The sequence below is a fragment of the Eschrichtius robustus genome, chromosome 9 (genome assembly GCF_028021215.1).
Source record: "Eschrichtius robustus isolate mEscRob2 chromosome 9, mEscRob2.pri, whole genome shotgun sequence".
NCBI classification, from domain to species: Eukaryota; Metazoa; Chordata; class Mammalia; order Artiodactyla; family Eschrichtiidae; genus Eschrichtius; species Eschrichtius robustus.
The window spans coordinates 27886728-27914343 of NC_090832.1; the positions used below are offsets into that span (position 1 = coordinate 27886728).

At 39.3% G+C, this 27616-nt stretch overlaps 1 protein-coding gene across 2 annotated transcripts in view; it reads right to left on the minus strand.

Moving 5' to 3' along the window:
- Positions 1-27616, minus strand: part of PDE7B (phosphodiesterase 7B) — a 222620-nt gene that overhangs the window by 122619 nt on the left and 72385 nt on the right. Inside the window, exon 1 of one of the 2 annotated variants that reach the window (XM_068551342.1) lies at positions 22852-23104. The exons of the other annotated variant lie outside the window; for it this stretch is intronic. Coding sequence (XP_068407443.1) covers positions 22852-23089 — 238 coding nt within the window. The 5' untranslated portion in view covers positions 23090-23104. Of the gene's footprint in view, positions 1-22851; positions 23105-27616 lie in introns of those variants that run through there. 2 annotated transcript variants of the gene reach the window in all.

A 27616-nucleotide genomic window follows, 5' to 3' on the forward strand; every position in this document is an offset into this window, starting at 1 on the left:
GAAGGTAAAAAAGACAATGTGATGGGTCACAGGTGTGGAGGTGTTTATTACTGAGATAGCAGGGAAGGCGACATGAAGGTGGTGATTGGGCTGATCATTGAACAATAAGGGCATTTGGAAATTAGAGGTTTGGGGATGAGGCATGAACGTCCACGGGAGATAACTTTGAGTAAATGTTCAGAGGGAGGAAGTAACAGTGAGTATGTGAAATAAAAGTATTCTGTTTTGCTGGTGCAAAGGGAAGGTGAGGCAGAAGAGTGGAGTAAGGAGTGGGGCCAGCTCATGGCTTGTCTCAGATGTCAAGTGAATGGGAAGCCGCTGGAAGACTTTGCGGCGGAGCGGTATAAGCAGAGCTCTGCCTTGAATGGGGTAACCTGTATTTAGGATGGATTCGTCTTTAGGACATACTGAAAGCAGGGAACTCAGATAGAGGACTAGGGCAGCAATCTATGTATGAAATAAAGAGGTCCTGACTTCCCAGGGTGGTGGGAGACATGGGCTGGAGGGTGTGGGTGGGAAAGATATTAATGGTTGTATAGAGTTCCTTTGATTTTGCAAGATATTTCTGGTTTACTTTTTAATCTCAAAATATCCAGTTGTGGTTTTCAAGTGCTATCTGTGAGCTTTATCAGCTACTGAGCCAGATTCTCTATGTGCCTAAGTTAATCAGATGCTGTTAACTCAGGCAAACTCTGCTTACTCTTCCAGGCCACTGGCTACAATTTTGTAATTCCTTGCATTATTTTTTCCCTGTATTTACTTGAAATTCATTTTCACATATATTGTCCCTTATAGAGCCTTGTTTATGTAGGCAGGGTAATTAATATTAGTCTCATTTTACTGAAAACCTGCCCAAGGTTATAACAAATATTCGATTAAAGGTTCTTTTGCACTGTTTCTTATTGTCTCTCAATCTGCCTCAATTTTGAGGGTTCAAGCTCATCTTGAGACTCTGGAATGGCCACAGGAAATCTATGTGGTTGGTTCCTGCTCCCCTTGTTTCTCCTCTCCATACCTTTTGCCCCACAAGAATTCAGGATGGCCTAGAATCAACTGATAGATTCTAGTGCATTCCTAGGACTATCTCAGCCTTCAGTTCAATCTGGGGCCTTGGAAATGACTGCAGATCCACCCTAGAGAGGGGTTTGGACTTTGAGGTCGGGCTAGAGCCTAGTTGGGCATTGGAGGTGGAGAGGATGGGGTGGTGGGAGGGAAGGGATCCTTTCAGGACCCCAGAGCTGCTGTTCTCAGGCCTAAAATGGTCTTCTTCTATTTTGTTTACTTGGCAGCTCTCTGATCCTCTGAAAATCCTCCATGGAAAGAGGCTGTGTGCCATCCTGGTTAAGTGTGGGCTCTAGAGACCCCAAATGTGAGTTCAAATTCTGCCTCACTAGCTGTGTGGCTTTAAGACAACTATCCTAACCTCTTGGTGCCTTCATTTCCCTATCCACAAAATAGGATAATAGGATTTACCTCATGAGGGTGGTGAAAGGATGTAAAACATTAGAACACAGTTTAGTTCATCACCACACTGCACCCTCTAAGGCCATTAAGCCTTCACTGCTCTGTTTTCTCACAGACCCTTGCCTTCTATCACAACAAGCATCACATAGTATTTTATTATTTCCATTTCTGTCTTTTCACTAGACCATGAGCTCCTTAAGGGCTGGTTCAGTAATGCTAATAACCCATGTTTGAGGTCTGGCAATGTACCAGGAACTGCGCTAACTTACACACTAGAAGACTGAGGACTAAGAGGTTAGATGGTTTGCCAAGAATCACATATGTAGTAAGCAACAGACCAGCATTCAAAGCTGGGTATGTTGAGCTGCATTCTCAATCGCTGGCCTGCAGTATCCTAGTCTTAGTCATTTTTGTACCCCCTGGGGCCTGGTGCAATGCCCAACATGGATTAGATGCTCATTTAATGCTTAATGCTTGATGAACGAGTTTGATGGCTTTTACCCTGTGGGTGGTCGAGTTTGAATACATCTCACGTGACCTCTGTGGGGTATTGCTAAGAAGCTGAAAACATTGAGAGGTACTGTTGTCCTGGTTTTCACAACCTCTCTGACTTTCAGATTTGGCAGGTAACCCCCTTTTTCCTTAGATGGGGGAGGGAGAGAGGAAGAAGAGTCATTAAAGGTTAAGGTCATTGCCTAAGAATTCCTGATTTTAGACTAGTTCTCAGGCCTCTCTAACCTAAAACAACTATCCTCGAATTGGTGCAGAATTTCTTATGCTCTTGATGAGACTCCCCTGTAAACAATGCTATTAACACTAACATTGATTCATTCGGAAGTAAAGCTGTTTGTTATGCTACTAGCTAAGAACTGAATTTATTTAAGAGTAAAATAAAACAGAGGGTGGCAGTCATCTGTCTCATTCATTTACATTCATGAATTCAAGAAATCATTACTGAGCATCTATTACATGGCAACCACCATGCACAGCATCATGTTCTAGGAAAGAGTATGACAATCCTCCCGCTGGGGTTTGCCCTGAAAGAGCAACCAAAACAACTCAAAAGACTTTACTTTTCTTATAGAAGTAGAATGTATCAAAGGATGTGTATAAAGTGAAAAGAACCCTAAGTTGGAATCAGATGCAGAGGATTACAGTCCTGGCTCTGTTGTAGAGTGATAAAACCTGGAGTTTACTGAGCACCTACTCAGTGGCAGGTATTATTCAAAGCCTTTTCATTTATTATTATTATTATTAAATGTAAAAAACAGCTTTGAGATTCACTGACACATAAAAATTGTATACATTTAACATATACAACTTGACGTTTTGTTATATGTATACATTGTGGAATGATCACCATAATCAAGCTAATTATCATATCCATTACCTCCATGTGGTTATCGTCATGCGTATGTGTGTGCATTGAGAAGATTTAACTTAAGACCTATCCTCTTAGCAAATTCCAAGTATACAATACAGTATACTGTTGGCCCCATGTTGTGCATTAGATCTCCAGAATTTCTTCACCTTGTGTAACTGAAATGTTGTACCCCTTGACCAACATCACCCCATTTTCCTCTCCCCACAGGTGCTGGCAACCACCATCCTAACTCTCTACTTCTACGAATTTGACTATTTTAGATTCCACATATAGGTAAGATCATGCAGTATTTCTCTTTTTGTGTTTTGCTTATTTTGCTTAGCATAATGTCCTCCAAGTTCATCCATGTTGTTGCAAATGGCAGGCTTTCCTTGTTTTTTTAAGACAATAATTTCATATATATGTGTATGTATATATGTTAAAAATAAATATATATGTATCACATTTTTAAAAATCCATTCATCCATCGAAGGACATTACATGTTGTCTCCATATCCAAAGACTTCTTTCTCATTTATCCTTTCATCGGCTATGTGCTTCGGTTTCCCATTCATGAAGAGGAGTAATAATTCTGTATCTACCTCACTGGTTGTTATGAGGATTAAAGGAGTTGCTACAAATGTGAAAGCTCCTTGCACACACTAAACCTCTATCTCAAGGAATCCATTATAATAAGCTTGTTTTTTGTACCACAATTTATATTTTCTTACAATTTATTCTTTTTCTCTAATTTATTGCCTTTCTTATTCTGTTAATAAAGTGATTTTAGGTTCTTGTTTGTAAGCTTCTTTGTAAAAAAATTTTATTGAAGTACAGTTGATTTACAATGTTGTGTTTAATTTCTGCTGTACAGCAAAGTGACTCAGTTATACATATATATTCTTTTTCATATTCTTTTCCATTATGGTTTATCACAGCATATTGTACATATTTCCCTGTGCTATACAGTAGGACCTTGTTGTTTATCCATTCTATTTACAATAGTTAGCGTCTGCTAATCCCAAACTCCCAATCCTTCCCTCCCCCACCTCCCCTCCCCCTTGGCAACCACAAGTCTGTTCTCTATGTCTGTGAGTCTGTTTTTCTTTTGTAGGTATGTTCATTTGTATCATATTTTAGATTCTACATATAAGTGATGTCATATGGTATTTGTCTTTCTCTCTCTGACTCACTTCGCTTGGTATGATAATCTCTAGGTCCATCCACGTTGCTGCAAATAGCATTATTTTGTTCTTTTTTTATGGCTCAGTAATATTCCATTATATATGTATACACCACACCTTCTTTATCCATTCATCTGTCATGTTAGCTTCTAACATAAAGCCAATATCTATCCTAATTTGGCTGTTTATTTATAAATGTGACTTTTAATATATTCAGTTTTCTTAAGATGGGCAGTGAAGAAGAGAGGGCAGAGGAGACAGGTGGAGAAGAAAACACAGAGAGAGAAAAAAAATGACATAAATCAAATGGAAGCAAAAAGAACCACCCCTTCCTCCATCAAAATTAGGGACAGGATGAAGGTCTGGGATTATGACCCAGACTTAGAAATAACCCTTATTCAGGAAAAAAGCTCTGCAAAATGGTAATTAGCTAAGGAAGAAGGAGGGAGTAATTAGATATTCATTTTTATCACTTAAATTTAAAATAATGATTCATTTTTATTCTGATGCATTCTAATTTTTCAAACTAATATTCTACATCAGAATACAAGGGTTTGAATTGCTACTTAATGTTTCATGCTCAATTTCTTGATTCCAAACTGCACTGTAAATTCTCAGGAGGAGGGGGTTGTAATCTGTACTTCTTTGTATCCCTCTCCAAGTTTGGCAGAGGTCTAAGTTTTGGTAGATGGGGAATGATCAATTTATAGCAAATACTTTCAGTAAAGTGATGTTCAATGTTCCTAATAGCATCATCACTGTTTTCTTAATTGAAAAATAAGATTTTAGCCTTTTATCTATGGAAGCAGTTCATTTATTTCAACTGTGAGGAGGTGAGAGCTAAAATCTTGAATGTGAAATAGTTATGAAAACTGAAAGGCATGATTTGGGGAGATTAATCAAGTGGACTTTAGGATAGTATTCAAACAGCCACTATGTTCTTGGAGTTTGCATAATTAAAACGGAGAAATTTATGCCTTGGTTTTTCTTGATCAAATGCGGCAAAACACCCCCTCACCCCTACCCCAGCCCTTGCCAAAGTTGTCATTCTGAGCTTAAATCAAACGTGGGCTCGGTTTCAAGTGACTGTGCCCTCCTGGCACGATTCGACCAAAGTTCCGATCTCCACGGTTCACACTTTGGCTGGCTGTGGTGCAGAGAGAGGAACGTTTACATCTGCATAGCAAGTAGGAAGGTGCCTTTTGATTCCACATCCAGGGATTTGATTAATTCTGCATAATTGCATTGAGGAACTACAGAGCAATCAGAGCCAGGGGTGGAGTCTGCATACATTCTTCTACCTTCTCTCTGCCTCCACAATGAGTCACTTCTAATTCCTACCCTGTAAAGTTACTATTAGACCACCTCTGGTCCAAAGCACAGGTCAACTTGACATGTCAACACCGCTCAGGCTGAACAAGTGCTCAGGGTGGCTCATTCGTAATTCATGCATCTGAAAAGTAGATTATGTGTATTTAGGTTGCTGACTTCCAAATCCTATTTCTGATACTTTCATAGCAGAACCTAAAAGCCTTACTTACATTCTATTAAACTATTTTTTATGTAAATCACTTTTTTCTTTCAAATCAGTGTCCTCAATGGAATTCATTTTGGTTTAGTAGACATTTAAAGTATATAAACATGGTATAGTATGTTTTCCTCTGCATTCCGTTAAACACCACCTATGAAAATTCCTCTTCCCTCTGCCCGTCCCTTTCATCTTTCCCAAATCCGCGTTTTACAGCATGAGAGAATACCAACCAAGACTTGAGCTGATAAGAGGTGAGGTATATAAGCTTCCTGAAGCTAATATTGCTCAAAATGTTGGAATATCATATACTAGGGCTATGAATCAGTTGTTCATTCTGAACAACTGGGTTAATTTTTACTAGTCCTATTCCTCTAAAAGCAATTAACCAGATATTCTTTTTCTTAATTCCCTTTGATTGTTATTTCTACCCTGCTGCTGAGTTCCCAGGAAATAGATCTTGGAGGTGGGATGGAAGCACAGTCTTTGTTCAACAAACATGCTGGTAGTTCTGAATATTTTCAGGTGTCTTTGGACATTTCAGGGAGAGCAGATGTTATATGATTTCAGGATGCCCTTTGTCTCCAGTTGAAGATCATCCAAGCTCTGAAATCTCATGAGGAAATCTAATGGTTTTTCTTCGACATAACTAGAAGACATCAACTCCTGCCAGTTTCATTAGGAAATGAGCTATTATGTTGATCTCCTTACAAAACCCCTGGTCTCTGAGAAGTTTCTCTCCCTGTGGTAATTTGGATAGGTCTGCTGCTTGTCAAAAGTGATCAGTCTTGATTCCTAAAAAGCTGTGGCTGGAATTCTAATGGCAACATGTTATGAACTGGCTTTTTGCATTAATAAGTGTTAAGTAGATATTGTCCCAACAAAATGGTAATCTAGAGACTAGATTCAAGAAAAAAACCCTTTGTGATTAAAAAGGTTTTTGATGTTAAGTGGCCATTCATGCCATAAATAATTGACTACTCAAAAATAAGAACACAAGCCTCTCACATTTTACCTTATTTTAGCTACGGATTTAGTTGACAAATGAATACTGGCAAATTCAGTGTGCTTTTAGAAATTACTTTTGCATGTACTTTGACCCAACCAAAACTTAAATTCCATTTCTTCACCCCAAATCAATCACAATATTTTGGCAATTGCATGATTAGAAGTATTAGTTTTCATTGTATATGCTGATGTATAATGGATGAAAGTTTGATTAAGAATGATAAGTAAAGGGTACTTTCAAGATTGTATCACTGGAATTGCAAGTATAATTAAGCCAAAATTCTGTTCTATGACTTTTCTTCCCACTTTATTTATGACTCAGAGTAATGCACCTTAGATGAGGGAATGTTAATTAAGTGCTCCCTGCTTTTTCAATGATAAACTAAAAAGCTACCTTAATACTTCTGGGTAATTATTAGAAATAAGAATAGTGTGGGATAATAATCACTAACACTTACAGAGTACTTACTATGTACTAGGAGTATGCTAGTTTCTTTACGGAGATCATCTGACTTAATCCTGCACCTTAACGCAGTTTCTATTGTTATTTCCATTTTACAGATGAGAAAACTGAGGTCCAAAGAGTTTAGTAAAGATACAAAGCAGTCTGACTCCAGAGCCCATCTTTTAACCATGATAACGAAGTAAAGAGAAGTATCCCCAATGATAGGGCTAAAGGGGAGTGTAGGGTAGTAGGCAGTTATTAATTTTTCATAAGATTAAAAGAACATAAACCAGAAGCACAAACCCTATAAAAATGGAGTCTATTCCCCAAGGAGTTGAGAATTGAAGCTCCTCTGAGAAGTGCAGCTCTTTATAGTCTTTAAATTTCAGCTTCACGGGGGCAATAGCAAATATCAACAATGACTATAGAAAGAACTCAGCACCCTCATAGGTGGGTCCAGAATTATCCTGATTCAAAGTAATCTTACAGTAGTGAGTATACCGCACACATGGTCTGCATGCATGTTGGTCGGTCCTTAGTCTGAGCTTGGTTTTCAATTAAAGTGCAAGGTTATTCAACTTGGTTAGTTTGGCAAAGACTGATAATACAAATGTATAGCAACTGTTGATAATAAAGGGCTCACCTTGACCTTGGTGAGCTGTGAGGAAGAGTAGCTCAGCTCTAAGTAGTTAGAAGATATAGCATGTAACAAGTCTTTCTAGTGCATCCAGACTCCACTTCCTCTATTCTCTGTGCCACCTTTGGCATTATCTAGCTCAGGCCTCTTGAATTCCTTTCTAAACCCCATTGTTCTTTTCAGAAAGCAGGTGTTACCCTGCCCAGTTATGCTTCCTCTCATCTTTTAGTCTTCTATTCTTTTCCTTACTTATTTTGCAAGATCATCGTCTGGTATATTATACTTGGACAAAGCAAAAGCCTGTTTCCTTTCTGACATTAATCCGCCCCAACACACACTGGTAACCCTCCTCGGTAAGTTTATTTGGAAGTGGTCTCAGAAAAGATGTCTGGACTGCACCTCTCAATACACTTAATACCCAGCTGCTCATCACTTTTGCACTGAGTAGGAATAAATCCACTTGTTTTCAATACTTACTGTGCTTCCTTGAATATAGTATTTATCTTTTAATCTAGACACATACATTCTTTCCAGTTGTCTGAATCCTTGGGAAGTATTAAAAGGATTTTCACTGAGCAGAATGTTAGGCGAAGTGTGGGAAGTGGGTTCAAATAAAATGAAATATGCATTCAGATATTATTTATTCTGAACTTTTAATACAACACGTATGTTTTGAGTGTCTACATGGGTTCATACACTGTAGAAACACTGATGAAATAAAGGGCTTAGTTGTGGTACTCAAAGTAAGGCGTATCAGGTTAAAAAACCTGGTAAAGACTCAAGACTCACTTATGAGTTAATTAGGACCCCTTATTGATGGGTATTTAATTAGAGCCAAATGTCCAGCACAACCAAAGACAAATATAAAGACACTTCTACCATCTAAGAGGAGGAATTTGCTTCTTAATTTTTCTCTTTCCATTTTAATGATTATAATGGCAGGTATGACCATTAGGAGACTGGTAGAACTGTTTGACATTCCAGGGGCTATAACCTAACTTTATACACTCACAAGAGCTGAACCCTTCGCTGAAGCTACATGCTTTCATTCTCACTCCTCACAGTTTTACACATGTTCTTGACCCTTTTTTATGTCCGACCCCTTATTATGTCAGACCACCCCAAAGCCACAATGAGGCCACCTCACTTTTGGCTCCCAACGAATGGTCTCTATGGAACCATCTTTCACTGAGAAAGTCTGTAAAACTCCCTCGTGGTGAGGCACCCCTTCACAGCTGCATATCAAACTCCTTGGGAGGACATCCTCCATTATCATACAGAGAGCTCTCGTCAAAACTTGCTCCACATACCCAAAGCCAGGAAAAACTTTTTATTTCCCAGCTACAATGAATGCTGTAACCGTCCTGTTTCCCCTTTTACCTTGCCTGCTAGTAAGTTCAGATCTCAGTTTTGCTCAATTACTTTGCATATTTGTTCTCCTTCCCTCCTACTTTACTGTATGATTTTTGTTTTTTATCAGGACAGGACGGTTTTATGTCTTTGGGTACTTATGTTTTATTACAACCTTCTTAGAAGCTGACAAATCTTTTTAGAAATAGATGTTATATAAATAAGTTCTTATTCTCAACCTTTTTTATTTTAAATTTACATGTAATGCAATACAGATTTAAATCTTGATTTAATCTCTTACCTCATCCTCTGAGCAGCCCATACATGTACCTCTGCTTATGATCTAATGGTTGAGTTCCACAGTTTTGGTTCTGAACTTACGAAAACTTTTCATAGGGGAATTTATTCCCCATGTCATTTATATCTAACCAACCCATAAATATTCTATTGTTGTGGAATGGAGGTGGTGGTGCCCAAAGAAAGGTGATAGTAATGATGACTGGAGTTACTGAATACTTTGGCATATTTTGGGTACGGTAATGTATCTTTTAGCATATTATCAGAGTCATTTCATAGCCAAGGCTTAGTTGTCAAGATTGGAAAGGTTAAACTTTGGGAAGCAAACTCATTTTGAGACAAACCAGAGTTAGTTTCCTACATCTTATTAACAGTCAGCTTCATCCAAGATTTACAATGCACTAAGCAAGCTGAATTGACTATAGGACCAATTTAGAGGCTCTGTGTAATATCTTTGAATACCTTAATGTTGACATTAATCCATAATTCACAATTTCAGGATATGCTTCTTGGGGGGAAAGAGAAGAGGGCAGGGGCAAAACAACAATGTGAGAGTTCAAAAGGGTTGAAGATGCACTTGGGGTATTTGGATTGGCACTCTAGAGCTCACGGATGCTTGTGATTGCTTATCTGACTTATCTAAACTGCTGACGTCAAAAGAATTAGGCTAGAAATCTTATGATTACAGCTTTTCTTGTGATCTTTTCTGGTATTTCCTGTTTCCTGTCAGGCCAAATATACTTCGAGAGAGGGTTATTTTATGGTATCTCACCGTTTCTGTCTCAGGGAGAGCCAGAGGTACAGGGAGCACGAAGTAAAAATAATGAAGAACAACATCAGAAAGCTCTATCTGCCACCACTCCCCCCGAGTCACTGACATTTCTTCTTAAACATCAAAAAAAGTTTCTGTAATGGTTCAGAGTAGGGTCTTATTTTTAATGGAACAAGGTCTATTATTCATTAAAAAGAAGCCACTTCAATTGTGTTTCTAACTATTACCTTATTTGGGTGATAAGGAGCAGGCAGGCTGTGCATTGGTAAAATGCAGGCAGCCAAGAAGGCTGCTGAGAGGAGGGAGACAGTTTCAGAGGAAAAAGGAGGAAAAATAGCCTCGAAAGCCTACATTTTTCCTCTGGAAACACAAACACCTTATAGAAGCAGGAAAGAAAAAAAAGGGCGGTTGGGGATGAGCTTCATCAAATCTTGCCTAAATGCTGCTAAATCTTCAACTTGCTTTCCGAGCTCGGCACCATGTTTGCAAAGAGAGCCTGAGGGATTGAGAGGTTAATCCTCTATGGTTTATGGGCAAGTGCACTGCAGACCCAAGCTTCCAACAGCCACACGTACTGGCTCTGTCTGGCCCACCCCCCTGCAACTCTATCTCCAAGCGACAGGCGGAAAGAAGAACCATGGAACAGGATCACAGAAGCATCTCATTTATGACGGTTTTAGCAACCAGCAGCTACCATCTCTATTTATCTCATATGTAACTTCCTTTAACCTCACGATCCTGTTTAAATTCTCACCTCTAGTATTCTTTCCTGGTGAACAACTCCCCTTTCAGTGCATTGCAGGCCCTCTAGATGGCGAAATTCACAAAGAGAGGGCTTGGGACATGCCCCCCACCGCAATTCACAGTCGAAGTATGAAAACAAGAAAAAGATGTGTATACATACACACGTAAGTATGCGTTTACAGGTACATATATAACGAACTCTTGTTCGTGTAAAATGAACACCACACACTACAGAACGCAATCACAGAGATGTTGGCGCTCGGCAGTGAAAAGGACAGAAAATTAGAATTAGAGAGATTATCATGTAGAGAGGCATTTTTGGAGTTGGGAGACTTAAAGTTTGGACCACGGCAGAAAGCATGACTGAGTCAACAGCACGGCTGTACATCAAGGAACCTCGAATTGTCTCCAAGTATGTTGTGTAACCTCCAAGTACATTTAATTTTCTTACTTAAGAAAATGCAGTGGTTTAACTAGAAGATCTTAAAGGCACTTTCTATTATACAATGCAAAGAATTCTCTACTTTCCACTTAACATTTTTCAATGGTTCTACAAAAATTAACATTTCTTGTTCAGGGGCAACCTGGTCCTATTAATGTCATGTCTTTCTATTTTTCTGTATTCTTTATGCCAAACATCAGACCAAGTTAACTTGACTAATCTCCATTTCTCCATCATTTCTTGTGATTTTCTGCTTCTGTACCTACATTCATGTTAATTCACCAAGAAAGTTACCTTGTTACATCTCGTTGAGATCTTAACCATTTTAAAGACATAGTTGTAATGACCAGTCCACACAAAGCCTTTGTAGGTCACTCTAGAGACGGATGAGTTAACATCCAGTCCTCACGGACTATCTGTCACACTTGGTTTATATTTGAGGAAGTAGTTTTATCTAACTCAATACATTATAAGCTACATAAGAACTGTGTTTTTCTTATACGTTTTCTCGTCCATCCTGTGGCATTTAGCCTCGAAAGAATAGTTTGCTTAAGAAAATATGGCAACCTGAATTCAGGGAGAAACGTGACTTGGCAAATTAGGAGGGATAGGCTGTTCTGAGGTTGTGAGGATAAATTGTGTCAGGTTTTGAATTTGGGGAAAAGATGAGCATGACTTTGAATGGGAGGTCTGGATGGAAGAACATTAAGGATGTAAATCCTTCAGGACGGGCTGGTATCAGGTGGTACAGGGTGTTGGCTTGATGATTTGTGTATTATTTCCTGTAAAATGCTATAGCACTTGGGAAAGCTGGTTTGTAAGTTAAAGAAAAAATATTCATCGTCTCAAAATTCTCAATATCTACCTGATACAGTCAATGAACACCAAACTGATGGTTAAAAATTCATTGGTATCCTTACCCCAAGTCCAGCTCTCCACCAGCCATTGTTGCTAGAGCGAACTTTCGAAACTAAAATTTATCACTTCCCACCTACATTATTTGAAGCCTTCTCATTGCCTGGAGGAAATACTCCTTAGAAAGGCGATGAAGCCCTTGGTAACCTGTCTCCCAGTTTGACTTTCTAGTCTCAACCCTAGCCGTCTTCCTGATATATTTCATATCTCATGACTTGGCATTGCCCAGAATTTCTTGCATTTGGTCCTACTATTTCTTTTTCCTGAAATGTCCTCCATTTCTTCTTCATTTGGAGAAATATAACTTACTTTGAATTTACCTCAAAATAACCTCCTCTCTGAAAACTTCTTTACCATCCATAATGCAGACAGAATTAATCGCTCCCTTGTGTGTTGGCACAGACTTTGTGTAGCTACCTCCAGTATAACATATGTCACCTACCTAGCTTGCCCTATCTATCTATCCGTGACTGTCTGTCTGTCCATCCATTCATTCATCCATTTACCTCAACTTTCTTGGTTCATGAATTTGTATTTTTTTAAGGAACCAAGACAGTGTCTGGCACATGATAATCACTAAAAATCTTAGTTGAATAAGCAGTCTTGATCTTTCTTCAGTGTTCCCAGAGAGTATTATTTCTACTGTATCTTAAAACATATGCCATTCTGCCTTGGTATCAGTAAATTGTTTATAGATCTGTGTTTTCTAACAGGTCGTAATCTCTCTTCCTTCTGCCTTCCTCCCAGGTACGTTAACAATGCTACACACCGAGTAGACACTCAAAAGATAATTATTCAATTGAATAATTGAATAAACCTAGAAATTTGAATTATTTACTTCCTTTTCTAAGTATCTTGAATAAACAACCAGTAAATACAGGTCTCAATTTCTTCTATTTCTAAATGGGGAATAAATTCCCATTCAACTGATACTTACTGTACAGCAGAATAAGCTAAATACTTGTATGTAACATCAAAACATCATTTTCTATTCTGTGACCTCCTAGAATGTTCCTAATTATTTTTGGAGTGCTGGAGACATTTTCAAAGCAAAATTTGTTTTAGTCCAATTTTGTCTATTCACATTCTAGGTGCATTTATCACCAAATCAAAGAATAGGGCATTTAGGATGAAAGAGGGCAGAAATCATTTGCTTTAGAGTTTATAAAGTCCAGTGAATTCACAATTCTTGATTTTATACACCAATTTAATTGACAAGGAAATATTTTCTTTTGTTCTACTGTAGAATTAGGGATTGATCCAAGAAAAACAGTGCAGAACTCAACTAATATTCAAGAGAGATAACAAGGGCCAAAAAGATAGGTGTACCTAAACCTCAGGTGAGTTACAGAGAGGATAGGGAAGGAGACAGCAGTTTCTATGTACCAGCTACCACGAAGGAGGCAATAATGGTTCCTATGACGACACTAGAAAAAAAAAAAGATCCCTGTTCATATGTAAGGCTACTGTTCTTTCTACCAGTACACGCCTCCCACCCCATCTTCTCCCTAGGGGCCAAGGTGCAGAGAAAGGAGAAGAACTCTCAGAAATTTCCAATTAGCACATTTAAGCAATGATAATGTACCAGACCTGACCAGAGTACAATGCACAGTATGATTATGACAGCAATCCTAATTTGCATTGGATAGAAAACCTCAGCTTTCAGTGTGGAACCTGATCATACAGTTGTGACTTGTACACATCCTGCTTTGTGCATTATGATCATTCAGCTGAACTTTTCAGTGTCAGAGTCCTGAGATGGTTACTGAAATGCACAGGCATATTTTTGGAAAACGAGAAAGAGGGAGTAGAAAGAGGAGAATGATTGGGTTCGGCACACGCGTGGGAATGTAACTAAAATAAATAATATTGAACATGCGGTACTCAAGTACAGGGCTCAGCACATGGTAGCACAACCAGTGTATAATGGAGATCATGTTTTTGGAAATATATCCATGTGATTTTTCTTTTGCCCTCTCTTGTGTGTATCTTCCCTATCCGTCCCACCAGAGGCAACCATTAGGGATGATTAGGAATGCTATAGCAAGAAGGAAAAGAGAAAGAGGGAGTCAATATTCTTAATTTCATCTTCAGAGTAAGGGTTTTCGTTTTTGGTTTGTTTGTTTTCATTTGTGTGTGTGTGTGTGTGTGTGTGTGTGTGTGTGTGTGTGTGAGTTTGTAGCAGAACAATGATCTTAATAACTGGTCTTTGTGGAAAGATAAAGAGACTCTCTATAGTCATTTATCAGGTCTCATTCACATTGAGGGGTAGGCTGTGGATATGGTTTCTTGTCCCTTCCACATTGAGGCTTCTTTCTGGAAAAGAGGATATGGCACAGAGTAAGGCCATCTACTCCTGACACCCTGAAGAATTGTGGGGAAGAGAATCAAAGGCAGAGCCCAGTGGTCAGATGGACATGCTTCCCCGTCTGACTGGCACTTTATGTTGCGTGTGGTCGAAACATTCAGATGAGTGTGCGGGAGCCCAAGACACATTCACCAGATAGTACCTTGGAGAGGAGCAAGGGGAAGGAAAGTATTTATCCAAAAGAAGTCATTTAATCCAGAAGAGACTGACCACCACCTCGTTAACTAGCAAGTTCAAATTTTCTTACCCCTCATTAGGGTGGGTTCAAGGAAGATTTGATTAGTTGAAGAAAAGAAACAGGCTACATGTATTGTACATCTGAGTGTGGAAATTTGAGATCCCTGTGACAGATGTTTTTAACAGTGACTGTTTCCTCTTCATTTCTGTATGTGTTTTTGATTACTCTTCTTACACTTGGATCCAATTTCTTCACAGTGTCCTCACCTCACTTCCTTCTCCTTGGTGCTCTATGCTTGGCTCCACCTGTCCCCTTCTCTTTTCTTTCTCAATCATTTTCTTCAGCAAATTCTATTTACTTTTTTTGAATAAATTTTTAGTCACAGATCCTCTAAATGAGCATGTCTTTGGGTTTTCCTAAGTGCTCATCAAGTCTGTAGATTTCTGAGATAGTTGTGTGCCATCCAAAAAAGAGAGGGAGAAGGAAGCAAGAAAGAGAATCTTGTGCTTTGGCTTTAATTCCAGAGGTCGAGGAACATCTGAAGATTTAATGGGAAAAGTTCTAACGATTACATTATATGTCTTATTACCCTTGGTTATTTAATTTTCTTTTTAAATACCTTGACTAAAGTTTTACATTCATTCTCATTATATCTCTCACCATGATTTTACTTTACAATTTTCTGGATTCTTCACCTTTCAATTTCTACTACCAGGTACATGCAACCGCATCCTACTCAATCTCTCTTGAAATTTGTCCTTTTCTTTCTAGGGATTTTGTTTTTCTGGAGTAGCCCTGGCCCCTTGGACTCCTTTTAAGGCCATACACAGCTAAACCCTGCTTTGCCTTTGTCAAGTATGCCTTCCAATTGCACACAGGGTTGACTTTTAGGTTTTATCTTGTTACTAATGATACAGACTGTAGTGTTCCCTTAGCACTGTGTGAGAGCCCAAGAATAACAAAATGTTCAGCACAGGGGCTTGCTTTATAGTCTATAAAATATCATGCCATGTGGATATTTTAGGTGAGGAGAAGTACTCTGAAGGAAGGGTCTCTGATAATTTGGTATTTTGAGGAAATCTGAGACAAGTGCACAGATGCAAATCCAAACTCCTGGGGTGATCTCTTAACACTTTAGAGATCGAAGTCAATTCTAAATAGAAATCCATGGAAAGGCAGAGAGAGATAAATAGAAAAACAAAGAATAAGGTCTACATTGTGTGTACATCTAGGCTAGGGCATTGTATTAAATCACAAGTACTTTGAACTTTGCTCCCTATCATATTTTTGATATGGTGATATGCATTACTATGTATTATGAAGTATACTGATAATTAAAGAGAGAAAATATCAGATAATAGGAGAGGGCACACACTTTGAGTTGCTTTTGGTCTTTTAACAATAAAGCTTCTAATGTTTTCCTTTTAGAAATTAGATGCAAAAGTCAATGCTTTGCTGCCCAGTGAAACCAGCCTCGTTAAAAAAAAAAAAGAAAAAAGAAAAGAGAAGCTGTTTCCAGGCAAAGAGCAGAGGACATGGGAATAACATCCTCTATTCAGCTCCATCCCCTCAAAAGCTCATTTGTAGAACCGGGTAAACACACACCTTCCGCATTCTATTTTTGAAATTACATTGAGGAATATACAGACTGTTATCCGTAAAAGAAGCACCTTTTGAAACTTTAGTTGATGCAAAATGTTCCAAGATTTATGAACAGAGTAATTATTTTAAAAGTATATAAAAGCAGGCATAATTTACACACATTACTCTAAAATTTGATAATTATCAGTAAATGACAACTCTTCTATATGAAGAGAGAACTGTCTCATATTAGTTTTGCACATACTTTATACCTTTTAAATGGTTCTGACATTCACTCTTGTGTATTCTTTTCTTTTACTTTAAAAGCCGTAATGACTAATACTGATCTTCTGCCAGAATATAAGTTTAAAAATGAGTCCATTAAAAGGAAGAAATAGAATTCATATTTCTTAAGTAATCTGTGCCTAGAAAAAAATGTTCATTCATGCATTTAATGGCAACTCATAAGCTATTTTATTCCTTCTGATAATTTTCTTTTTTTCACTTATCAAAGTGTATTGAGTGGCTGACATGTGAGAGATGATAGGGAGAACACAAAGAAAATAGAATGTTCTCCAGATTCTCAAAAAGCTGAAAGTCTAGGAGGGGAGGAAGAAAATGTACATTAATTATAATAAAATAAAGTGGTTTGCCTGTGAAATAAATACAAAGAAAGTTCTGTAAGACTTCAGAAGAGAAAGGCACACCCTTCCTCGGTAATCTCAGACAGGCTTTGTGCGGGGAATGGCGTGTGAGTGAGGTCTTAAAAGATGGCAGAAGTTGGGGACATGGAGGGAAGTAATTTTAGGCATTGGCAACAATGAGCAGAGAGCACGTAGGAAGCTGTGGGATGCTTGTCCTATCCGGGTGGCATATAAGTGACAAGTCAGATGGGAAAAGTGAGCTAGTTTCAGAGTGTGCAGTGCTTTGAATGCAGGATAGTAGAATTTGGATTTTCTCTACAGACAATGGAAAAATCATTGAAGGATTCTGAAGAGGGGGGAGATCTATTCTGATTTTTCTTTTGATGTTATTGATCTAAAAGATGGAGGAGAAAGAAGAGGGGTAGAGAGAGTACTGGAGTTGGAGGCTATTGGAAGATAACAGACCGAAAAACAAGAGGTTTGGCTAAGGGCCATGTAACTGAATTGAAAGAAAGCAATGAATGTGAGTAAGTTGTTGAGGAAATAGCAGCAATATCAGTAATTATGATAGTGAGCACTTGCTGAGAATGTGGTAGGATGTAGGCTGTTTTTTCGGCACTTTTTTTTATTATCTCACTTAATCCTCACCTTTTGCAAAGGTGCTGCTGTTATTCCCCTGTTTTTTAAAAGAAGGGGAAACTGAGGCACAGAGAGGTGAAGTACTTTGCACAGTTCACACAGTCCATAAGAGAGAGGTAGGACTTAAAATTTTAAAAATCTCAACTCTGCCACGACACTCTTAACCTATTCTATGGAATTGGAGCCAACTGGCATTGGAGAGCTGGTGGGAGTGGTTTTTTGTTTTTGTTTTTTTAAATGAACAAGTGACGGTTTATGTAATCCACATGAACTGGGAAGTATGAGGGAGCGGTGTTGAACCTGGGTTTCTGCAGGAGTGATGCCATTTATGAAAACTAGGAAGTCTGGTGAAGAACAGGTTTAGTTCAAGGAGCGATGACGTGTCCCAGTTTTCACTCAAATTTGCATTCACATTTAAAGAATGGATTGACTTGTCAATGGTTATTATCCAGTATAGCTACAGGATGAGTGGGGGCTAATGTCTACAAGAACATAGAAAAATGCTTTGAATTAATGTCAAGTTATCTACTGTTAAGACTAATTGATTCTTTGACCAAAGCAATTTGTCCTGCTTTGAATGAAATCATTAATATTGAGGAGTATAGGGAGGGTGGGAGGGAGGGAGATGCAAGAAGGAAGAGATATGGGGACATATGTATATGTATAACTGACTCACTTTGTTATAAAGCAGAAACTAACACACCATTGTAAAGCAGTTATACTCCAATAAAGATGTTTAAAAAAAAATATTGAGTATTTGAAAGTGTGCTTGAATTTTTTACTAGTGTTTTTGAATTTTACTGGCCAATTTTTATAGCCAGTACTTTGAGTTGACATAGAGGTTGAAACTAACAAATGCTTGTTTTCACACTGAAGTTCTAGATAGAATTCTGATTCATAAATTCATAATTGTTCTCTTCTTATTAAGTTTGATTGCTCCCTGAATCTTTGGTGCCTACCACAGTCCGTGGTATACACTACACGCCTAATAAATGCTCCTTGATTTATAATAATAAAAGTGTTCAGTCTTCAACATATTTAATTTATATCATGCTTGATACTTGAGATATTTAAAAATAGCCTCTTTGTCAATCTGAATTGTATAGTTCTGGAATCAGTGAATTGTTTCAGAGATTTTCCCTTCTGAAGCTGTTTGATTTTTAGGGCTCAGTATACAGCAAATTTCTGATTATTTTTATTCTTCTTGAAGACAGGACAAGTTACAATGGCTACGGGGAAAATGAATGCTTTTTTTTTTTTTTGAGGGAGGTGTGTGTTTTATATATTTCTGTAACCAAAGGCTACTGAAATGGAAACAAGCTTAATAAATAAGTAAAATATAATGTAAAATTTAGACCAGAGATACCAGAATGAATGGTAAGTTCCACAGCTGCAGAGTCTGCAGGTATTTGGTTGAATTCTGAAGTCAAATTATTTATTCAACTAAGACCAAGTCCTGCTCAGGGATGTCTAGTCTTAGGTTGCTGACTAGAATCACAATTAGAATAATATTTGTGCTCAGAGCATTTAAGAAACCGTTTATTTATTCCCCATCCTTCTTCCCTCCCCTCACTCCCCACTTCTGGGCACGCTCTGACCACCATGCTTTGAAGCTTATTTTCTATTGGTAATAGATGGATAATCTCCCCCTGGGAATCTTCTCAGCACTGGAAACTTGGACCTGAAACTAAAGCCCACAGAATGAGTTTAAAAATGTAAAGGAGGCACAATTCTTTGACTTATTTTGCATGGTAATATTATTTTTCTGCTTTGACCAAGGTTTATATTGCATCCAGAGCCTCCATGTTTGTCCAGCTACATATAATCAGTGAAACAATGTCTTGGTTTAAATTGAAATTACCCAGCTTGTGCCCCGATCATGTCAGTTTTGTGGATTAGACTTGGATGATTGAGATGGTCTGGTTCTGACACAATGTCAAGGTCTGGACAAGTTGTTTAGTCTCTAGTTCATTACTCGCCTCGTCTGTGTTAACTAGACAATTAGACCATCCTTTGTTTGCTTCATAGAGGGAAAATGATGTGAGTATTAATACAATTAAATACTTGGGTAAGAGGTAATGAACTGAGCTGACACTCCAACTTTGGGCATGCTGATACGTTCCAGAGTCCCTCTCCAGGGCAAACAGTGCCTCTGCCCATGTCCAACTCCTGGGGGCACGCCTAGAAGCATGCACCCGGAGGGATGACTTTGAAGAGCCTCTCTTCCTCCTATCATTCCCCATTCCCTCCTCCAACCTATTGCTTTAAAAGTCGCGTTAGTCTCCGGCAAAGATGTTCCCACGTATGACTTCCTCCTCCCTAGCTCTCCCTTGCTCTCTTCAGGGGACTCTGTTCCTCTCTGTCTTCCATCACTCACAGTTCAGTATATTTCGCCTTAAACATCTCTCATTAACACATATGTATGCATTTATTTTTCCATAAATCCTTTTGCTCTCTCCCTTTATTCCCTAAGCAAAATCTCAGAACACTTTTCTATTTCCCTTATGAGAAACAAAGTTCCAGTCTTGACTAAACAGTATGAGTACAAATAATGATGCCCTTCACTAAGGAAAAAAAAAGCTGGAACTTTTAAAGTTAAATTCAACTTATTAAGAACGGTGACATCCGTCTCTAAAGCTCTCTAGCCTGTTGGTTCCCTTCAGAAGTTCTGCAATTTCATGGTTTTTAGAAATGTAAACTCATTTATCTGTTATCACAAGCAGTTGAAATATACATAGAATGTTATAGTATTTAATTTTCCTGTTTTTAGTTACTAGCATGGCAAAAAATTGTGTGCTATAAGTGTAATATGGTAAGTTCCTACAGGCAAAGAGAGTAAAGGAGAGGGAATAAATGACTGTGGGAGAAGATTTGGGGGTGGGGATGGAGATCAGAAAAGTCATTACAAAGAAAGGGATGCCTGAGCTGGACTTTGTATTTGAATAAAAATTTTCAATGGCCTAAGCCAAAAAAAGGCATTCCAAGCATAAGGCAAGGCTCAGAGGTAGGGCACCACTTGATGCATGTTGAGGAACAGTAAACTGTTCCATGTCGTCAAAGCATAAACTGTTTGAGGATTCTGAGGCAAGGGTCAGATTCGAGAAAGAGAGGGAGGGAGGGCAGGAGGGAGGGAGGGAAAGAGAGAGAGACCACCATGTGTCTTGGTGTTTTTTGAGGAACTTTCTACTTAATCCCCTGTACTCAAAATGAAGACAGTTTAAACCATCTCTTTCTAAAAATGGAAAGATGCCAGGCTTTTGGAAATGTTCTACCCTCACCATCACGCTGTTATGGTGAGAATGGCACAGAACACTTGATGTGAGGAGGAAATGCAGCCTCAGCAACAAGATGAGAGAAACAATAAGACAAGTTGGAAAGTGAAGCAACTTGCCTTTGGGGCTTCAACATATGGCCCCATGCTGCGTATATGGACGATAATGGCTTTATGTCCATGTCAGAAAGTGTGAGCCCCTCATCCCCTTGAGGCTGGGGAGGCAGCGAAGGAAGAAGAGGAGGTAAACAGATAGTGTTTGGGGAGGTGTTGAAATAGAGCTTGCCTCCTGGCAGGCAGGATGAAGGGACCAACAAAGCAGGGGCAGCCTTCCTGGGAAGGAGCATGGCTGCGGAGATATATTCCACCAAGGGTGAGGCAGGGGTCCAGGGGCATCTTAAGACTCAGTTAGCTCAACTTCATAACATCCAGAAAAATGTAGCTTTTAAGTGACAAAAAGTTATAGGGGTTTTGTTTTCTCTCTGTAGTATTGCTTTTTCAGGAGTTAGACACCTGCTAGTATATAATATAAAGAATAATACACACATATCTCTACAGACATGCTAACATCTGTTGAATTAAGTAGTTTTACCAAAAGTGTAATTTGAAATATGCATTTTAATCATTTAATATACTGAAACAAACCAAGAGCGGTAAAAGTTGAAGTGTCATAGTTAAGTTTTCTGCCCAGGTGGGTTTTTCCATTTTTCTTGTACTCACATGAAATATGGGATGGCTTTAGCATTACCTCATTTTTTCTGACCAGGACCCATTTCCCTGGGCATCCATCTCCCAAATGCCACATAAACGACAGTCTCATTGGTTTCCTTCTCTTTCCTAAGTATTCATTGTTTACTAGAGACCAAAACTGTTGTTTTTTTAATTCCTTTCCAATCTTTTTTTTCTTGCCCAGAGCATTATTTTTTAATAATGTTCATTTTAGATTATTAGGCAACTTAAAAAAGGTTTCTGCATAAATGATTAAAAACAAAATTAGCTGAGTTTTGATTTCCTAGCCTTTTTCCACGAGAAAAAAAGAGAGGTACTTTTTGGTATTGCTTTTCCATCTAGGCCCCCATCTCTCACCAACAATGGCATGTCAGGATTCCATGCACAGGGCTAGCCAAAACTTCAAATGCATAAACACATGTTCACATTTGTTCTTCTAAAGGAAACCATCACTTTCCAAATATCTACCAACATATTCCCCTAAGGAAGAGTGCATCCTGTATTCTTAGTGTATGGAGTTATTGGAGTCCCTTGGGATCCTCCACAGGGATCCTAGGTATGTTTGTGGTGTGGTACCCCCTGTTAAAAACACAGCAAAGTTCTCCTCAACTGTCCCAAACACAGCACATTCTTATAACATAACAGAGCTCCTATGAATCATCATTTCCACATTTGTGAGTTGACTTTTCCTGATATCAATGGAGAAATTTGTATTATTGTCATTTGTCAAAAGGGAAAACTGAGGCAAGGAAGTTTATCAACTTTCTCATGACATAAAAAGCAACCAGGCCAAACTCAGTCCTGGGAACATTTATACATGCTGTAGTTCCACAGTTTAAAATGAGAAAATATATTTTACTTTCTATAAAGCATTACAAAAAAGCAACCCAAGACGAATATTCTCTCAGAGGTAACTGTCTTGTCAGTAAGAAATTGCAGAGGCAGGACAGACACCCAATTTAAAGAGCACGCAATCTCATCCCCTCCCTATGGAGACTGGAACTTAGGAAATGTCACTTGTTTAAGCCACAGGGCAAACAAGTGACAAGCTAAGCCCAGATCCCAGGTTTCTTGATTGCCCGTCTGTTCATGCTCCTCCTACCGCACCGCTCTTAATTTTAAGATGCATTTCTATAATAGAGCAAACATTCATTAACCACAGCCCTCGGGCCCTGTGCTGCACAGTTTGTCTTCCTTCCTCTTCCCATTTTTAGGTCTTGGGCTCTCCAAGGAAGGGAATGAAAGTCGTGAGACTTGGCCCCGGTACCTTTCACACCTCCCAGCTGATTTACCTGGAAAGCTGTGGAGAGCATCTTCATTCTCCAGAATGCCTCTCTGTTTGGTCGCCTGCAGCTCACTTTTGGATTTCCAAACCAGCTTTACCATCCTGATCATCTCTGGCAAGTCCCAGGGCAGCGGCCCCTGCTGGCACACCGGCCGGCTGCCCAGGGAGGAGGGCAGCACACCTTCTGGGGCCGTCCACCTTCTGCCCAGCTCTGCCGAGTGGAAATAGCGCTCGAGCACAGGCATTCTGCCCTGGTCTCCAGAAGACGAGGTCGCGCTGCTGCTGCGGCTGCTACCAGAGGGGAAATTCTTCCCAGGCAGGGGAAGGCGAACCCCCGGGAAATCCTCTCCAGCTTCGGAAAGGCAAGCCTCCTCCAGCCTGGCAAAGCCCTGCCCCTCCAGCCCCTCCACAAACACTGACGATGACAGCGACTCACTTCCCAAGGTTTCTCACTGGTGAGAACGGTTCCTGTCCTCCTGCCTTAGAGAGAGAAAGCATTTTTTTCCCCCTTCCCTCTCAGGCACTGACTTTGCAGCACTTAATTAATCCCAGGCTACAGCTGGAACGACAGCAGGGGGGAGAAAGGCCATTGAGGCTTTAGCCTTCGCTTTTTCTCTCTTCTGATTTATTTGTTCTCAAGTCTCTTTTGCTGCTTGTCAAAGTTTGTCAAGTGGCTTGTTTAGCCCTCAAGGACTTCAGGCAAAGATGAGGGGCGGCGCCCCTTTGCCAGCCTCCCAGGGGGTCCTCCAGAGGCCAGTTACCTGAAGGTGTCAGGTAAGGAGTCACCCCTGCGGTGCAGGAATCCTAGCCGCTTCCCCGGCTCCAGCCCTGCAAGCATCAAGGAGAAGACAGGCGAAGCTGAGCATCGCAGCTGCTTCTCTCCGGAAGGTCTGGCTGGGGGCCACCTTGCCCTCTCTCCACAGTGTGCGCTGGACTGGGGCTCTTCAGAAGGCGCTTGGGTTGGTCCTGGGCACCACGGTTCACACACTCCCCTCCTCCACACCCCTCCCCCTTCGCTGTCACTTGCTTTTCAGCAAACTTAACTGGGTTTTGGCCTATTAGTCAAATCCCTTTGTAACCTCAGCTGCCCTTCAGCTGGAAGGGAAATAACATTGAGTCACATTCCAAAGCTAACTGTGAAAGAAGTGAATTGGGGAAGCATCAAGATCCTCATGCAAACGTGCGGGTGCGGTTGCAAAGTCTGGACAAATAGCTGGGGATGGTTAAAAACTCATTTCAAAGGAATAGTCATTTCCTTTAATAATAATTTTAAAGGAGATTTGTTGGGGGCATAAGTGACAGTGAAAAGAAAGTGTTGAAGGTTCACTTTCCAGAGGCAGAGCGCTGTGGACATAGTATCTGGGCCACAAACTGCTCCCCCCACCTGACAGTGGTTCAGTTGAGGATGATCACAGGCCATGTGTCTTGGATCCTGAGGCTCAGCGCTGGAGGCACTTACCCTACTAGTCAGAACCCGTGCAACAGAAGGGGATGGCCCCTGGAGCTAGTGTGAAAAGCCCTGGACACAAACAAAAGTGGGATGGTATTATATTTGGTACTTTTGCCAGCAAATTGGGTTTGTAGGAACAATTTGAACTTGTGCATTCACGTGAATAGCTCCTATTTTCTTGGGGAGGCCATTGTAACAATCCCATCTTTCTCTCCTTTTCATGTCTCCGTATTGCAAAGTGCATTATTTTGCTTGGCATTTTATTTTGCTGATGTGCAGTCTGTTGCTTCTGCTCTACATTCCTTTTGGGGCTGTTTTATCACACAATCATCTGATGTTTCTTTAGGGGAGAGCAGAGGGGACTTGGAGGAGAGGAGAAAGACCATTGTAGGGTGTGTATTATTTTCATCGCCCTTACCTCATACTTTAAAAGTTGAAACTAGCAAAGGCTACTGTAATTTTGTTGCTGTTGTTATTATTATTCCTCTAAACCCATGGTTAAGGAGTTTAGTTTTCCACACTGAATTAAGTGGCTTTTCTTTTTTCTGGATGGAAAAGTACACTGGCAAACCTACTGTCTTTCCTAATAGGCGAAGAAGGGTCAACATCCTTTAAGGATAAAAAACAACAATAAGAGACATTTAAGACACTGCTTCTTGTGACTTTCATGATTAAAATATTGATCAGACAGCTCTTCCTATTAACAACCAGATATTCATACAACCCAATTAGGGAATAATCAATGATCCACTTATGAGAAAGATGTGCCGTTTTAAACTTCCCTCTTTGATAAGGGATGAAGGGATTTAAGCCTCAGTCTGACAGTTTCACCACTTTTGACAGCCCTCCCAGTTCTTATCTTACCCTTCCATCAGACTGGGGGCATTCAGGCTCTCTAGAATTGAGACAATTTTATTTAATAAGCACATGTAGGCTGTTGTACTCTATTAGCATATTTCCTGAATAATGTCTTATACTCACTCCTCAGTCACAAACTTCCTTGACATAACAACCGAAGAGTTTCCTAAGTGTTTGACTATTTTTATTTTTGTTCAGTTATTTTGCAATAGTACTTTGCATCAGGATATCCTGACCCTCAGAACAAAGGGGTTAAGAACAAAGAAAACAAATATATGGTATAATATGTCACATACGCTAATGTATTAAGAATATAACTCTTCATTGCACATTTCTTCAAGAATGACTTTTTAAAAAAATCCAAGGATATGAGTTTCCACTGTATTTTCTATATTGTTTTACATATTTCCTCGTAAAAATATCTTAGAGAAGTTGCAAAATGTTGAATCATTGAACATGAATACTTCCTAGTGGAAATGAATTAGGGCCAAGGAAATACCATCTTAAATTTTCATTCTCAAAGAGGAATCTCCTTCATTTGGATATCTGAAAATTAAAAATGTTGCACAATTAAAACCAAAAATTCTCCCCAACATGGGATTATCTTCACTCCAGGGTAGAAGTGCAGAAATACCACAAGGAAGGTCATTCTCATGGTATTTCTGGCTCACATAGAAACAGGAAGTACAGGAAATCTTGCGAGAAAGCTTGGCTCAGGAGAATTTTGGCTCAACTGCAGGTTCAAGAGAGTGGGATAAACTGATGAGATGCTAGCACTTGTTGGACTAATATTACTATCCCTCACAAATTCTCTAAAAGGTGGCTTTGTTCCATTCTGTAGGCTGGCATTTCTTTTGTCTTAAAGATAGTTACTTTAGAAGAGCATGTCTGTAAACCTATGATTTTTCCCTTACTCAGTGAACATCATTCACCTATTATTGTACTAGGGATGGGGAGAAGGGGCTGATGGGGAAGTTCTGTGCCCAGAGGACTCCTAGAGCAAAGAGGTCTATGTGACTCTGTGACTTGTAAGGTTCTTATAAGCCTTAATATTTGTAACTAATGTGCTACTAATAGGAAATTTAAAAGGGACTTTCAAAATAATCGCATTTTTTTTCAGGCATTGTGAGTAAACCTAACATCCCAGTAAGAGGGAAATAGCGTAGTTCTCTTCTTGTGTGAAGGAAATGTAATGAGAACTAATAAAGTCAAAACCACTTGTTCCAATGGATACCTAATTCTATCAAAAATACTTTGCTCTGTGTCTGCAGCTATAAAGGAAAGAATTGATAACCACAATGCTAAAGTATATGACCAAGAAAAAAGATTTGAAGACATAATGTTTTAGAACCTGGATTATCTTGAAGAATTTCTAGTGTTCTGGGGGCTATGTAAAAATCTTGTGGACTTATGGCTAGGCAGATAAGCCCTTATTATATATGATTTTAAAAAGAAAATATTAACAATACTAAATATTTCTAATCATTTTAGAGAATGTACATTTTTTAAAAATGGAAACTTAGAAATACACATTCATTTCAATTTTAGATTATTTTGAGTCTAGCAATAGATTTTCACAAAACGTCATTTTAATTAATGAAAGTATTCTCACTCACATATTTTGCAAGTATTTTAAATACTTATTAAACCCCATCCTGCTTCTATATTTAAAGAAAAATTTCAAACTATTGTGGGAGTTTATTCATTTTGTCCTGGCCTTTTCTCTCCATCAGTTCAAATATGGATGTGTAAACACACACACACACACACACACACACACACACACACACACACGACCACGTGGGGTTTCACAAATGCAATTCAAATGAAATTCAAAATGAGCAAGGGAGGAAAAACCGGTCTTTCAACTTTGTTTAATGTAGTCTAAGCAGAAGAAGCTCAAACAATTTACAGTGTCCCCCAGGAGAAATAGAAATGTAATAACTGTGGCCTTAACTAATCTCAAGGAATCATGCCAGCAAGCAGGGAAAAGGACTTGGTCTACAGACCGACCATAGAAGGCAGCACATATTTCCCTTGTCACGTGGAAAGGGAGGAGAGTGGTGAGGCAAATGAGGAAAGGCGAGGTGGGGGGAAGTAGAAGGGGGCTGAGCTGACAGATTCATAGTTTGATTTCACAACAGGTTTCTAAACTACAACCAATTATTCCCTTATTCACTCTGCAAATATGTATTAACAGCTAGAGCAACAGCAGAGGAGAGAACCTCTTGTACCAGCCCTTGGGTCCTTTCTCAGGCACTGGGACCTGTCTGGCCTCCCTCACCTCGATTCTGATTTTCACTGTGGGTTAGGTCTTCTATTACTTTTCTTTGGACATTTAAAGAGAGAAATCAGGGTTTGAGCTGGCATCAGATCTCTATCCTGGCTCTCAGATATCTAATGCTAAGCTTACTGTCTCTGACAGTTAACCCACAACAAATGAGTCCAATAACACAGGGGTTGA